At 45.8% G+C, this 14536-nt stretch overlaps 1 protein-coding gene across 1 annotated transcript in view; it reads left to right on the plus strand.

Moving 5' to 3' along the window:
• Window positions 1-14536, plus strand: part of Sort1 (sortilin 1) — an 80900-nt gene that overhangs the window by 52794 nt on the left and 13570 nt on the right. Inside the window, exons 8-11 of the mRNA XM_038311247.1 lie at window positions 536-666; window positions 3560-3704; window positions 4590-4745; window positions 8028-8134. Coding sequence (XP_038167175.1) covers window positions 536-666; window positions 3560-3704; window positions 4590-4745; window positions 8028-8134 — 539 coding nt within the window. The remainder of the gene's footprint in view (window positions 1-535; window positions 667-3559; window positions 3705-4589; window positions 4746-8027; window positions 8135-14536) is intronic.

Below are 14536 nucleotides of genomic sequence, written 5' to 3' on the forward strand. Positions count from 1 at the left end.
ACTCACAGGCATAGTGGTTCCTGTAGAAGATGAATCGCTTTCATGTTGGCTGAACTATTGGCCTCCCAATCTGTGCTACACTATCCAAGCAGAAAGAAAACATCCTTCTTTTATTCATGCAACAAATACCTGAGTCCTTGCTGTAGACTACGCACGAGTGCAAAGAGGACAAAACACCCAGGGCCCACTGTCATGGAGCAATAGTGTAGCGTGTTAGATGATAAACAAGAAAGGAAAGTCTCAAGCAAGATCATTTAAAACAGAATAAGATCATCTTAAAGTACCACGAAGAGAGTACAGATCATCACTGCTGTTGTACAACACTGTGAGTCATGAGCACTAGAAAACCTCACCTAAGTCAGACCCAAGTGTAAGTCTGTGTACGATGCCGTGACGCATGTGCTGTCCTGTGCTCCGAACGTGCATTAATACAGAAGTGCCTTCTCTGTATTAAAATACGAGAGGCCCTAGGGCGGCCCCGTGGATGGCAGGCACCTGTAAGCGAAGTTTTAATCGATACTTTGTCTTGTTTAAGAAGCTGACCTTGGTGCGCTGGAATTATGGAGAACGTCTGACTTGGGGAAAACCTTCAAAACCATTGGCGTGAAAATCTACTCGTTTGGTCTTGGGGGCCGTTTCCTTTTCGCCTCTGTGATGGCTGATAAGGTGAGTATTTGCCTCGTCAGGGTCTGACATCCCTGCTAACACACACCACATGGATCTCTTTTCCTGTGCACTCCTGACAGCATTTCTTATCTTCTTGAATTTGAAAACAATGTTTACACTGATTTATTTTGTCTGTGGGTGATATGTGTCCCCACATGCCATGGCAGATGTGTGTAGAGTAGAGGATGGTTTGCAGGAGTCCGTTCTTTCTGTACACCGTGTAGACCCCAGGGATCAAACCCACGTCATCAAGTTTGGTGACAAAAACACTTTCACCTACTGAGCCATCTTGCCAACTCTGTGATTTTAAATATTTCAGTAAAAGCTTCAGAAGAGATTCTGTCGACAGAGACTAACTCTCAGGGGATACTGTGGACGTTGACCCTGTCACTGGGACTAGTCTTGGTTTTGGACATGTAGGCCCAGTGTTTGGCTTTACTCAGACATGAATATCTGGAGGGGGAAGAAAGCAACTCATTTGCACATTATTTTATAATCATAATAAAATATATAATGCTAGTTGAGTGTCTGTTACGTACTGGGTACTACTCTAAATCCCATAAGATAGCAGTGAATACATACACACATTTCCTGCTCTCTGAGCTTGTGTTCAAGTGGGGAAGCCCATGCTAAGCAAGTGTCTCAACCACTGTTCCCTGGCTGTGAAGAGATACCATGACCACAGCAACTCTTAAAATGGAAAACGTTTAATTGGGGCTGAATCACATTTCTGAAATTTAGTCCATTGTCACGGTGGGAAACATGGTGGCACACAGGCAGACATGGTTCTGGAGGAGCTGAGGGTTCTGCTTCCAGATTGGCAGGCAGCGAGAGAGACAGTGGGCCTGGCTTGAACTTGTGAAACCTCAAAACCCATCCCAGTGATGCACTACCTCCACTAAGACCACACCCGCTCCAACAAGGCCACACCTCCTAGTCATGTCAAGTATCACCGTTCCCTTATGACCAAGCATTCAAACACATGAGTCTATGGGGCCATTCTTTTTCAGACCACCACAGCAAGTAGGTCTGTCTAGGGGACAAACCAAACAGCCTGAACATGGGGACCAGCAGGGACTGGCAGCACTGTTTACAGATCCTGTGCGTGGGTGGGATCTGGGGGATGTGACCTGAGGAGGGGCACTCCTGGGGTGGGATCAGCAAGGACAGAGACAGCCCCTCAGACCTCCTGAAGACAAGGAGCGTGAGTGTGGCTGGAGCACTGGGGAAATGGGGTGGGGTGGGGTGGGAAGCCATAACCCACAGGCTTCCTCCCCCACCCCCGAGACAGGGTTTCTCTGTAGCTTTGGAGCCTGTCCTGGAACTAGCTTTTGTAGACCAGGCTGGCCTCAAACTCACAGAGTTCCGCCTACCTCTGCCTCCCGAGTGCTAGAATTAAAGGCGTGTGCCACCACTGCCTGGCTAGGACTTTTATTCTCTAGGTGGAGTGTAGTATGATTTGGCTTCCACTGTAGCAGAATAGGTGTGCTTGAGAAGGCAAGGGTGGAGGTAGCAAGAGGAGCAGCTGAGAGGCTGTCAGGTATTCAAGGGGCAAGGGAACTGGAAGCAGACTGTTAACAGTGGGTGAAGGGAGATGTGGTGAGATTGTATGTGTGTATTTAAATGTATTGCCAATTGGTTGAGCTGGTGCCTTAGATGTTCCTTGTCAGAGAGGAAAAAAGTGAGGCCATAGGAAACACCCAAGTCTTTGGCCTGAGCAACTGGATATTTGACAGTGCCATTTCCCAGAGCAGCAAAGGCTATCGGAGGAGCAGGTCTGTGGGAGAAAACCCAAGAATTCAGTGTGTTGATATGAAATGCCTATTATGTATCTGAGAGGAAATGACAAGTCAGTATTTGTGTATACGAATCTCCCCAAATTCCATGGTACTTAAAACCGTGTGACTGGACCACTTTCTTCTGAGGAGTGGGTAGGTAGAGAAAAGATGGGAGGATTGAGCAGGGCTTGAAGCACTTCTCCACTGAAGGCTGCCAAGAGAGGAGGAATCTATCTAAGAAGCCTGGGTGGGAGGGAGGACTGAGGCTGGGGAAATCAGGACATCATGTTGCTATGAAAGTCAAGTGACGAAAGCATTTGCAGAGGCAGCAGCTGTCAGCTTGGCAAACCCAAGTGAGTGACCCACTGGGTTGGAAGAGTGGATTGTGGGTGACCTTGAGAGAACTGGTTTCACTGAAGTCGTGAGGTTAAGAGGGGGATCTGGGATGGGAAGTAGACATGGCATCTACCACTGAACTACACCTGCTGGTCTCCAGGTGCTGTTTTAAGTAAACTAGCAGAGACAGGGCAGTTGCTTCTTAGCAGACCCCTATCCAAATTCTCACGGACCCGTATCCTTACAGGAATTCTGGACTCCTTGGCCTCCTCCTAGCCTGCACGGGTCCCCTTCACGGCTATGGAGAGAATTCCTTAGAGGCATGTCTGTCTCATCTTGATCCTCCTGTGGCCTCCCAACATGGATTTCATCTTCATCTTCTAGGCCATCAATTATCTATTTCTTTGGATTTATTCTCTAAAGCCAGGGTTATCTCAGAGAGACCAGATGCTCAAGTGGCAATCATTTTGAGAATTTCAAGCAAGCATGTGCAATGTTATCAAGTCGACCTAGTCACACCCTTCGCTCTGCTGAAGGAGATGGGGTGCCAGCGACTGGGAGGACCATAGGAAGAAAGGGGCCAGAGAAAGCCAAGATAGAATGGACTGCTTCATTGCCTGGAGATGAGTGGGAGCAGCTTAGAGAATTGCCATGGGACTTCTTGCAATTGTACCCACCGAGGAAAGGATTAACACAACTATTTAAAAAAATGTTTCATGTCCTTGACATGACACCTTGACGGAAGATTAAAAATACAGTTATTGGTATATTTATTCTAGGATACAACAAGAAGGATCCACGTGTCAACAGACCAAGGGGACACGTGGAGCATGGCGCAGCTTCCTTCCGTGGGGCAGGAACAATTCTACTCCATTCTGGCAGCCAATGATGACATGGTATTCATGCATGTAGATGAACCTGGAGGTAAGAGCCGTTTAGTGACCCATCCTTGAATCCACAGAGATGTAAGCTTGGGACTCTGCTCTGAGAAGCTTTCTTTTGTACATGTCAACTTCTCTTCTTACCCCAAGAGGTTTATTAATACCCCAGAGATGATGTGCTTCCTCTTTAAAAGGCGCTTGTTCTGGTGCCTCCGGTGGTCTGTGAGGGTGGCTGTGCCTTAAGGCGGAGCTCCCCGGAGCAGACTGCTCAGTGGGACTGAAGTGTAAGCAGTCTGGGAAGGACAGGAAAGAGTCAGAAACCGGCTTTGGTTTGTTCGATGTTGTGTTGAGACAGGGGCTTATGCTGTAGTCCAGGTAGCCCCTGCAGTCCAGGCTCACAATGTTCTTAACTCTGGAGGCTGGGATTCCAAGTATGTACTGCTTTCCCCAGCCTAGAAACTCACAGCCACTTGATAAAGCATCGCTATGTCTTTTGAACATAATGATAGAAAGTTAGGGCTGACATTTTATCTCTTTCCAATTTCACTTTTCTAGTGATAATTTTTTATATAAAACTATCAGTTTGTGATATATTCGAATTTTTTAAAAAATTCTTCACAAAAGAGTTTGAGAAGCATTCTAAAGTACAAAGATTTAGAAATGTGTAAAATATGAACCTAAATACAATGCATATGCCAGCAAAATATCCCTGGGAAGAGCTTTTCTGATTACATCACACAGCGAACGGTGTCTCCTGGGTTCCAACATCTAAGCTGACTGCCGGGGTTAAAGACAAACGTGAAGACTTTGCGTGTGAAGCTGTGATCAACAAATGTGCTGGGCCAGGCATGCATGACAAGATTATTGTTTGTTTTATTTCTCTGGTTCCTTTCAAGACTCAGTGTTTTCGTTTGCTTTCTCACATCAGATACCGGATTTGGCACGATCTTTACCTCTGATGACCGTGGCATCGTTTACTCCAAGTCTCTAGACCGACATCTCTACACCACCACGGGTGGAGAGACCGACTTCACCAACGTGACTTCCCTCCGTGGAGTCTACATAACGAGCATGCTCTCCGAAGGTGAGGCTCGGCCTAGTTCTGGCTCCTTCAGCTGAACGGGTCAGGATTTGAGGTCCTCAGGAGCCTAATGGTCCTTCCCCAGTGATGTGCTTGTCCTGCCAACAAGCCTGCCCTTGTGTGTTGTGGCCTCACTGTGTGGAGAAAGTACACAGGCAGAAGTAGAGCATCACAGAGCAGCAGAAGTGGGAAGGAGAATGGGTGCACAGCGGGAAGTGTACGTTACGAGTCTTCTGTATTTGGAGGGTTAGGCCTAGAGGAATGAGCCTGAGCTAACATTGTATCTGTTTTTCATGTAGAGAGCATAGTACTAGGCCAGCGAAAGTTCTCCCAGGGTTTTGCCATAGAACCAAGGCTCTATGTGAGGAAACACATTACTTCCAAGGACAAAGACCCTTAAAGCTTTCTTATGTGTCTGTATTTTGGTGGAGGTAAGGGCTGTTTCTCTTCTGTAAATGCCTTTCAGTGGCCTCCGAGGTCCTGGGTGACACTGATGCCGCGTCCCCTCCCTGACCGCACATCCAGCTCTTTTCTCTCTCATTTGCTCTCTGGCACTCAACTACCCCCCCCCCCCCCCCCCGTTCCGGTCAGTCCTCAGATGTGCCAGCCGCACATTAACTCATCACACATCTGCTGGCAGTTCCATTTCCTCAGAGGTCTGCCAGGTAGAGCGCTTCTTCAAGTCAGCTCCTGTGTTACTTTCTGAGTGAGAATTGCCTGCATTAGCCCGTTTTAAATTCAAACCTTCTCCCTTCCCCACACACATTTCCAATCTACCTTAGATGTCCAGATTTTCATAGCACATATTCCATGTGATTAACATACACATTCTATGTAGTTCACATGTTCACTGTCTCTAACATACGCATTCTATGTAGTTCACATGTTCACTGTCTCTAACATATGCATTCTATGAAGTCCACATGTTCACTGTCTCTAACATATGTATTCTATGTAGTTCACATGTTCACTGTCTCTAACTTATGCATTCTATGTAGTTCACATGTTCACTATCTCTAACGTACGCGATCTATGTAGTTCACATGTTCACGGTATCTAACGTACACATTCTATGTAGTTCACATGTTCATTGTCTCTAATGTACGCGTTCTATGTAGTTCACATGTTCACTGTCTCTAACATTTGTTTCATCTCGCTGGAGTGTGAATTTCATAAGCTTTTGCTGCTGATGGTGGTGATAATGGTGATGATGGTGGCAGTGTGTGCGTATGTGTGTATGTGTGCACGCGTGCACATGGGCACACATACACACGTGGAGGTCAGAGGACAACTTGGAGGAGTTGTTCTTGCCCTCCACTGTGGGTTCTGGGGATGGAACTCAGACCCTCAGGTGTGTGCAGCAGGTGGTTTTTCCTAAGGCGTTTCCCCCCCGTTCTCAATAAGGTTTCTGTGTTGTTCTCTGGTATATTTATTCCCAGAGGCCTACAGTAGTTTTTACACACTGGCCATTCAATAAATGCTTGTTGAAGAAATGAATTTTCCTTCATCTGCCTTCCTCGTTGATGTTTCTTGAAACCTCAAAGTCTATTATCTCTTCATTTAAATCTGTAGCAGTTTGCCCTTGAGAACAGGTCACAGGAAGGAGGCATTAGGACAGAAAGAAAGGAGGGCAGGGAAGATGGCTTGGCAGGTGAAGTGCTTGCTGCCAAGCCTGATGACCTAGCTTGAACCCTAGGACCCACGTGTAGGAGAGAAGAAATTCCCAGAGTTGTCATCCAGTCACATGCACACTGTGGCACATGGCACACACAGCACAAATAATTAAGTAAATACAATGTACAGTTTTTTTAAAGGGGCGTGAGAGGGATAGTGTGGCTAGTTTCATGTCAGCTTGACACAGCTGAAGTCATTTGAGAGGAAGGAACCTTAATTAAGAAAATGCCTCCAAGAGGCTGGAGAGATGGCTCAGTGGTTAAGAGCACTGGTTGCTCTTCCAGAAAACCCAGGTACAATTCCCAGCCTATATGACAGTTCCCAACAGTCTCTAACTCCAGTTCCAGGGCGGGAGTCTGACACCCTCACACAGACATACATGCAGGCAAAACACCAGTGCACATCAAATAAATAAATAGATAATTTAAAAAAGAAAGGCCTCTGTAAGAATGGGCTGTAGGCAAGCCTGTGGGACAGTTCCTTAATTAGTGATTGTTGGGGGAGGGCCCAGCCCATTGTGGATGCTACCCTCCCTGGGCTGTTGGTCCTGGGTATATAAGAAAGCAGGCTGAGCAAGTCATGATGAGCAAGCCAGTAAGCAGCACCCTCCACGGCCTCTGCTTCAGCTCCTGCTGCCAGGTTCCTGCCCTGGCTTCCTCGGTGATGGACTGTGATGTAGAAGTGTCAGACAAACCCTTCCCTTTGCCTTCGTCATGGTGTTCCATCCGGCTGTAGTAATCCTAACTAGAACAGGTGGGGTATGGGAAGGTGAGAACAACTCTAGCTGGACGTTACTAATCCAGGATTAAATGTAAATAAATAATCTTGAGAATCCCTGAAATGAGCTTGGTATGTCTTTGAATAAAACTTGGGATCCCTGCCTTTGGTAGATTTTTCTTCCAAGGAATCAACAGTGAAGGAGAATGGACACTGGTCTATCCCTACTGGTCAGGAGTTAAAATGGGTTGACCTCCATTTACGAGAACAGAATGCCTGAGACAATCTGTTTATAGAGAGCAAAGGTTTATTTGGGCTCACAGTTTTAGAGGTTTCTGCCTGTGACTGGTTATCCCTGCTGCTCTTGGGTCTGTGGTGCCACATCGTGGTGGAAGTAATAGCAGCCAAAACCACCACCTCAGACACAGGAAGAGAAGGAGGCTAAATACCGATGCCCCTGCAAGGACACAGCCAGGGACCTCACTTCCTCTCGTTGGCCTTCTCTCAGTCTGGCAGCCATGCTCTGAGAATGTGGGCAGTAGAGAAGAGGGAGGAATTTAAGGTCCAAACTACGGCATAAAGGAATGCTTTTGGGTTTCTCGGGAGTGTGCACTCCGGATGGTATCTGGAGTTGGCGGGGATGCCCTGTAAGTGGCACAGCTTCCTCAGGCCTGCTGTTCACCAGTGCTGAGCTGAGCCTGTGTAAGGTGCTAAGAGCTCAGGAGACTCCAGAGTCAAAGCAGAGTGGGAAGGGGGAAGGAAAAGGGAGCGGGGTGTGAGGGGAAACACATGGAATCTATATTCTGTGAAAGCGTAGATGTGTAACTGGCATGGTGGGCCGACTCTGAGACCTCCAGGGTGTCGGGCTTACGTCGTCACTCTTTCCCTGTCCAGATAATTCTATTCAGAGCATGATCACTTTTGACCAGGGAGGACGGTGGGAGCACCTGCGGAAGCCGGAGAACAGCAAGTGTGACGCGACCGCCAAGAACAAGAATGAGGTTTGTTGGCACCCGCTGTCATCCGTGTGTGCAGAAACGCAGGCAGTCCGCCCTGCTCTGAGCAGTGCTAAGCTCTGACATCATGAGATCTCATCCCCAGTCAGGGTCCCAAGTGAAGGTGGAAGGCTCCAGAACAATGAATTCACTTAGAATCTATGAAGTAGAAACCATATGGAGAGGCCAAGATAAGATACTACAAGTTGTCTTTAAAAAAAAAAAAAAAAAGATGGAGTGCCTACCATTAATTTGTTTTGTTAAATTTCTGAATGAAGACAGAATGGACAGATGTTCTGGTTGTTAGCCAGGTGTCTCCGTGGTGGTGAAGAGGCTTTAGAAGTCCTTCAGAAGCCAAAGAGCAGTCATTCATAACTTGGAACAGGCATGGGCCAATACCCCCTGGGAGAGCTGGTTGTTCCTGTGTTCCCTTCAGACCTGCTCCACACAGGGTCGCTCTGCTTCTCTAGCCTGGAGTTTTTGGTGGTGCTCTCCATGGCATGAGATAAAAGGCACCGCCACCACCCCTACCTCACACGCTCCCTTTGTAGCCACGCTTACTGTGTCTACCCCAGTCTTCTTCACCCTTTCCTGTCCCTCTGCCTTGGGCTTGCTCTGCCCCTGCTCCTCTCACCATCACCCAAGGCAGGAGTGGTGGCCTCTGCTTACCGGGACACCTTCCGGTCCTCTGCCTCTCCCTTCCCAACCTTCTCTTGGTTCCGCTTTGCTATCTGGGTAAAGTCCGAACTCTGGTGAATGAAGGCTCTGTCCTGCCTGGCTCTCTCCACCCTCTCCTTACGGACACACCCTTGTGGTCACACACCCTTGCTCTCCCCCACACACCCTGCTTGTTCCTCCTCCGTGGCCTCTCCGTGGCCTTGCAGGAGTCAGGTCCGTCTCCCCAAACCCTGATTAGTTACAGTCTGTGGAGATCCTAGCCGTCCTTAGTGTCCGTCCAGTGAGAACCAACCTGTGGCCATTGGAGGATATTTTTGGTTTTTGATTTTTTTTATTTTGTTTTGTTTTGTTTTTCAAGACAGGGTTTCTCTGTAGTTTTGGAGCCTGTCCTAGAACTCACTCTGTAGACCAGACTGGCCTCAAACTCAGAGATCCACCTACCTCTGCCCGGATTGCTGGGATTAAAGACGTGCATCACCACTGCCCAGCAAGTTTTTTTTTTTTTTTGGATTTCTCATGTGGCTCTGGCTGGCCCTGTGTGAACCAGGCTGATCTTGAGCTCAGAGTTACCCATGTCTGTGAGGTCACCTCCTGAGCGCAGATGTTACAAGCAGGTGTCACCACATCTGGCTCACTTGAGCTTCTTGGAGGGCACGGGCTGTTAAACTGCTTTCACACATTCCCCTACCTACTGACATTTACTCTTCTCCCTCATCTTTACTGACTTAAAATTGACGAGTTAAAATGGCACATATTTATACTGTACAGTATGACATTTTGCTGTGTGTATACACTGTATTGTAGTATACATGACCACACTCAAACTAATTAGTACACACATTCATTAACTCGGTTATCTTTTTATTATGTATGATAAGGGCATTTAGATCTAGCCTCAGCAGATTACACAGTTTATATGATGCTCACTAGCTCCCCAGAACTTACTTGTCCAATGTAACTGAAACCTTTTGGCCCCTCCCCCTTGCCTCCTGATCCCTCGCAGCCGCCTCTCTACTCCCTGCTTTTATGAGTTTAGTGTTTTATGAGATTTCACATTTAAGTTACATTGGATGGTATTTGTCTTTCATGCCTGGCTTATTTTATTTAGCATGCAGTTTCCCCAGTTCAAATCCATGTGGTGGCAAACAGCAGGTTCTTTTGGGAGCCAGCAGAGTCCAGCTCTCCTGGCTTCCATCCGTTCTCCTTTGTTGAGAAGAACTAACATCCCATCGGGCATAGACCACATTTTCTTTTTCCATTCATCCATCAAAAGATATATAGTATGGGGCTTGGAGAAATGGTTCAGCAGTTTAGACTGGGGGCGAGGGCTAGAGATGGTTCAGCAGATGGTTAAAGGCACTGCCTGATCTTCCAGAGGGCCCAGGTCCAATTACCAGCACCCACATACAGCAGCTCACAACTGTCTATAACTCCAGCTCCAGGGAATCCGACATTCTCATTCATACACACATACATGCAGGCAAAACATAGGCAAAGGAAAGCTTTAAAATACATCTTTTTGTTAAAAACGCATGGGCTGGCTCTCTTGAGTTGAGCCACAGTGGATATAGCCTGTAGATATATGTCTCCTGGAGATTCTGGCTTCCTCTCTTTTGGGTAAATGCTAAGAAGTAGACTTCCTGGCAGTTGTATAAATTTCAAGAGGAACACCACACTGTTCTGTGTGGTGATGGCTTTAATTACGTTTCCCCAACAGAGTACAAGGGCTCCCCTTGCTACACGACTTTAACCAGTACTTGTTGCTGTTATCCTTTGTTAATACAAATGAAGTCACCATTCTAACAAGTTGGAGGTGACGATGCCTTGTGGTTGTATGTGCATTTCCCCAGTGGTGAGTTTGCATTTCCCCAATGGTGAGTAACATTGAACCTAATACCCTGGGCTCTTTACTGCCTTTGAAATTAGATACTTGGAGCCGGGCGGTGGTGGCACACGCCTTTAATCCCAGCACTTGGGAGGCAGAGGCAGGCGGATCTCTGTGAGTTCGAGGCCAGCCTGGTCTATAAGAGCTAGTTCCAGGACAGGCTCCAAAGCCACAGAGAAACCCTGTCTCGAAAAACCAAAAAAAAAAAAAAAAAAAAAAAAAATACTTGGTTCTTGCTGTCCAGCCCCCTGTGCTGTGTGTAGTTTGCAGATACCATCTGTCTGTGGATGGTCATTTCCCTCTTTGGGCATTTCTTGAGCATTACAGAAGCACTTTAGTTTAATGTGATTCCATTTGTACAGTTTTGCTTTTTGTTGTGTGTGTCCTTAGGATTATTTCCAAAGTTATTGCCTAGACTGTATCACAGAGATTTTTCCTGTTTTCTGCTAGTATTTTAATTTGTAGTCTTACATTCAAGTCTGTGTAGTACAGTGTTTCTCAACTTTCTAATGCTGCAGGCTTTTAAATCAGTTCATGCCGTGGTGACCCCAACCTCAAAGTTATTTCATTGGTTACTTCCTAACTATAATTTGTAAATATCTGATATGCAACCCCCATTGGGGTAATGACCCATAGGTTGAGAACCACTGGTTTGGCATGAACTTTTGTAGAAGGTATGAAATCAGAATTCACATCCTTTTTTTTTTTTTTTTTTTTGCACATGGATATAAGGTTTCCCTAGCAACATTTATTGAGGTTGCCCTTTTCTCAAGTGTTGTTGATTTCCTTTATGGATTTATGTCTAGGATGCTCTGTTCCGTGTAGCCCTGTAAAGCCAGGCAGTGCGGCCTTCTTTTCCTTTATTGCTTTGGTGTTTCACAGTCTTTAAAAACATAAATTCCAGGATTTTCTCACTGTTTCCTGGAAAGATGATGCCAGAATTTTTGTCTCCCCCCCCCCACCACCATTTTGGTTTTGTTTTGTTTTGGAGTTTTGTCTGTTTGTTTGTTTTGTTTTGTTTTGTTTTGTTTTGTTTTGTTTTTGGTTGTTGTGGTAGTTGTTGCTGTTGGGTTTTTTGGGTTTTTTATTTTGTTTTGTTTTGTTGGGTTTTGTTTTTGTTTTCAAGACAGGGCTTCTTCTCTGTGGAGTTCTGGCTTTCCTGGAACTCTCTCTGTAGACCAGGCTGGCCTCTAACTCACATAGATCTACCTGCCTCTGCCTCCCATGTGCTGTGGTTAAAGGCATGCAACACCACTGCCCAGCTTGTTTTTTGAGACAGGATCTTGCTCTATAGCCCAGGCTAAACTCAAACTCCCAATTTTGCAGCCCCAGCCCCCACCCCAACCCATGCCAACAGGATTTTAGAGGTGAAGTCTGTAGCTCACTTTGGGGAGTACAGACACTGCAACAGTATCGACCCCTCTGACCCATGCACACAGAGCTCCTTCCCTTGGTTTGCCTCTTCAGAGTCTCTCACAGCTTCTTTGTTTTGTAGTTCCTGCCACACAGATCATTCACTGCCTTGACTGGACTTATCCTTAGCTGAACAATTACCTTTTTTTGTATTTTTTTCAATTTTATATGCATTAGTATTTTGCTATGGGTTTTGGTCCCCTGGAACTGGAGTCACAGACAGCTGTGAGCTGCCATGTGGGTGCTGGAACTGAATCCGGGTCCTCTGGAAGAACAGTCAGTTCTCTTAACCACTAAGCCATCATTCCAGCCCTAAAACAATTCCTTTTTAAAAGTTGTTTTCTGGTGTGGGAAGCCCTTCTGTATAGGTGTTGCTTTTATTGGTTAATGAATAAAGCAGCAGCATAAAGCTAGGCCTGGAAAACTAAACTGAATGCAGGGAGAAAGAAGGTGGAGTCAGGGAGAGGCCATGTAGCCGCCAGAGAGGATAGACGGGAGCTGCCAGCTGGAACCTTGCCGGTAGTCTCATGAGCCTCGTGGTAAAATATAAAATGATAGAAGTGGGTTAATTTAATATGTAAGAGCTTGCTAGGAATATGCTATAGTGATTGGCCAAGCAGTATTTCAAATAATATGGTTTCTGTGTGATTATTTCGGGGCTGAGCAGCCGGGAACAAACAAGTGACCTCCTTACAAACAAGCTGGCGAGCATCTCCTACAACAGTTTTCAGATCATTGGTCCTTGGATAATGTCTTAGGGTTGCGCTATGATGAAGAGGCGCCAAGGTCATGGCAGTGCCTATAGAGGAAAAGTAATTGGGATGGCTTCCATTCCCAGAGGTTCAGTCCATTATCGTCATGGTGGCTAGCAGGCAGACATGGTGCTGGAGAAGTGGTCCAGTGTCCTACATCTTGAGTTACGGGCAACAGGAATTGGTCTGTCTAACTGGGCGTGGTTTGAGCATGTATGAGACCTCAAAGCCCACCCCTACAGTGACACACTTCCTCCAAGCCCAAACCCCTCACAGTGCCACTCCCTTTGGGAGCCATTTTCTTTCAAACCACCACAGATACATAAAATATAAAAAGTTACATACTTAAGGGAACCATGTGGCATTTTAATACAGATAAACATTGTATAATTTTCAAATCAAGGTTAACCTCTCTCTACTCACACATCATCCATTCTGTATGGGACAAACATTTCAAATCCTGAGTTCACTTCCTGTATGATCAGAAACAAGACGAAGATGCTCTCACTCTCCTTCTGTTCAGCACTGTGCTGGCCAGTTGTTGATGTTTGAATATAATGTTGCCTGTGACCTTTATTATCTGGAGATGCAATCTCAGCCTGATTTGTTAAGAATTTTTATGCATAAAGAACATTGAATTTATCAAAACTTTCTGCATCTATGAAGGTGATTGTGTGTTTCTTATCATTTATTCTGCTGAAGTGGTATATTGTATAAATGGAATTGCATACCACTGAGCCATCCTGCCATCCCAAAGATGACTCCTACTTGATCGTGGTGAATGACAACAATGCTCTTGAATTCCATTGCTAGCATCTGTTGATGATTTTTGTATCTGTGCTCAGTGAAACATTAGCCTGTATATCAGTTATGCTTCTATATCCAAATTTTTTTTTTTTTTTTTAGAGCCTCTCCTGGAACTAGCTCTTGTAGACCAGGCTGGCCTCAAAAAAAAAAAAAAAAAAAAAAAAGAATTAAGCTTAGGAATAGTCTCACATGTCTGTCATCCTGGCCACCAGGGAAGTTAAGGCAGAATTGCCGACCAGCCCAGGCAATTTAGTAATACCTAATATCAGAATAAATTTAAAAGTAAGGACTATGGATGGATCTCAGTAGAGCCCTTACCTAATAATAATATGTGTATAGCTTTTGATTCAATGCCCAGCTGGGGAAAAAATGAGAGCAGAGTCTTGCCGCCTATGTTTGTGACAACATTATTTACAACAGCCAAAGAAATGGAAGTAACTCCATCAGTAGAATGGGCTAATAAAATATAGTATACACTCCTCCACCTCCACTCACACACAATGGAGTATTATTCAGCCTAGAAAGGAAGGGAATTCCGACAAATGCTGTAATAGAGGTCAACCCCGAAGACACTGCAGAGTGGAATGAGCCCGTTACAGAAAGACAAACTCTGTGATGTCATTTATATGCGGGAGGGAGCCTGGAGTAGTCAGATCTAGAGAGACAGACGGTAGACAGTGGTTTCAGGCTACAGGGAGACGAAAGTGGAGACTTGTTAAGTGAGAATATGCTTAGGTGTATACTCTAAAAACCAGATAGCACATTTTATGAAATGAGCTTCACCACAGGTTTTTGTTTGTTTGTTTTAAACATCATCACCCTGAGGTCTGAGTTACACTCAGACTTTTACCGGGAGTCTCTGTGGGATGAGTG

Source organism: Arvicola amphibius, chromosome 14, assembly GCF_903992535.2.
Source record: "Arvicola amphibius chromosome 14, mArvAmp1.2, whole genome shotgun sequence".
Lineage (NCBI taxonomy): Eukaryota > Metazoa > Chordata > Mammalia > Rodentia > Cricetidae > Arvicola > Arvicola amphibius.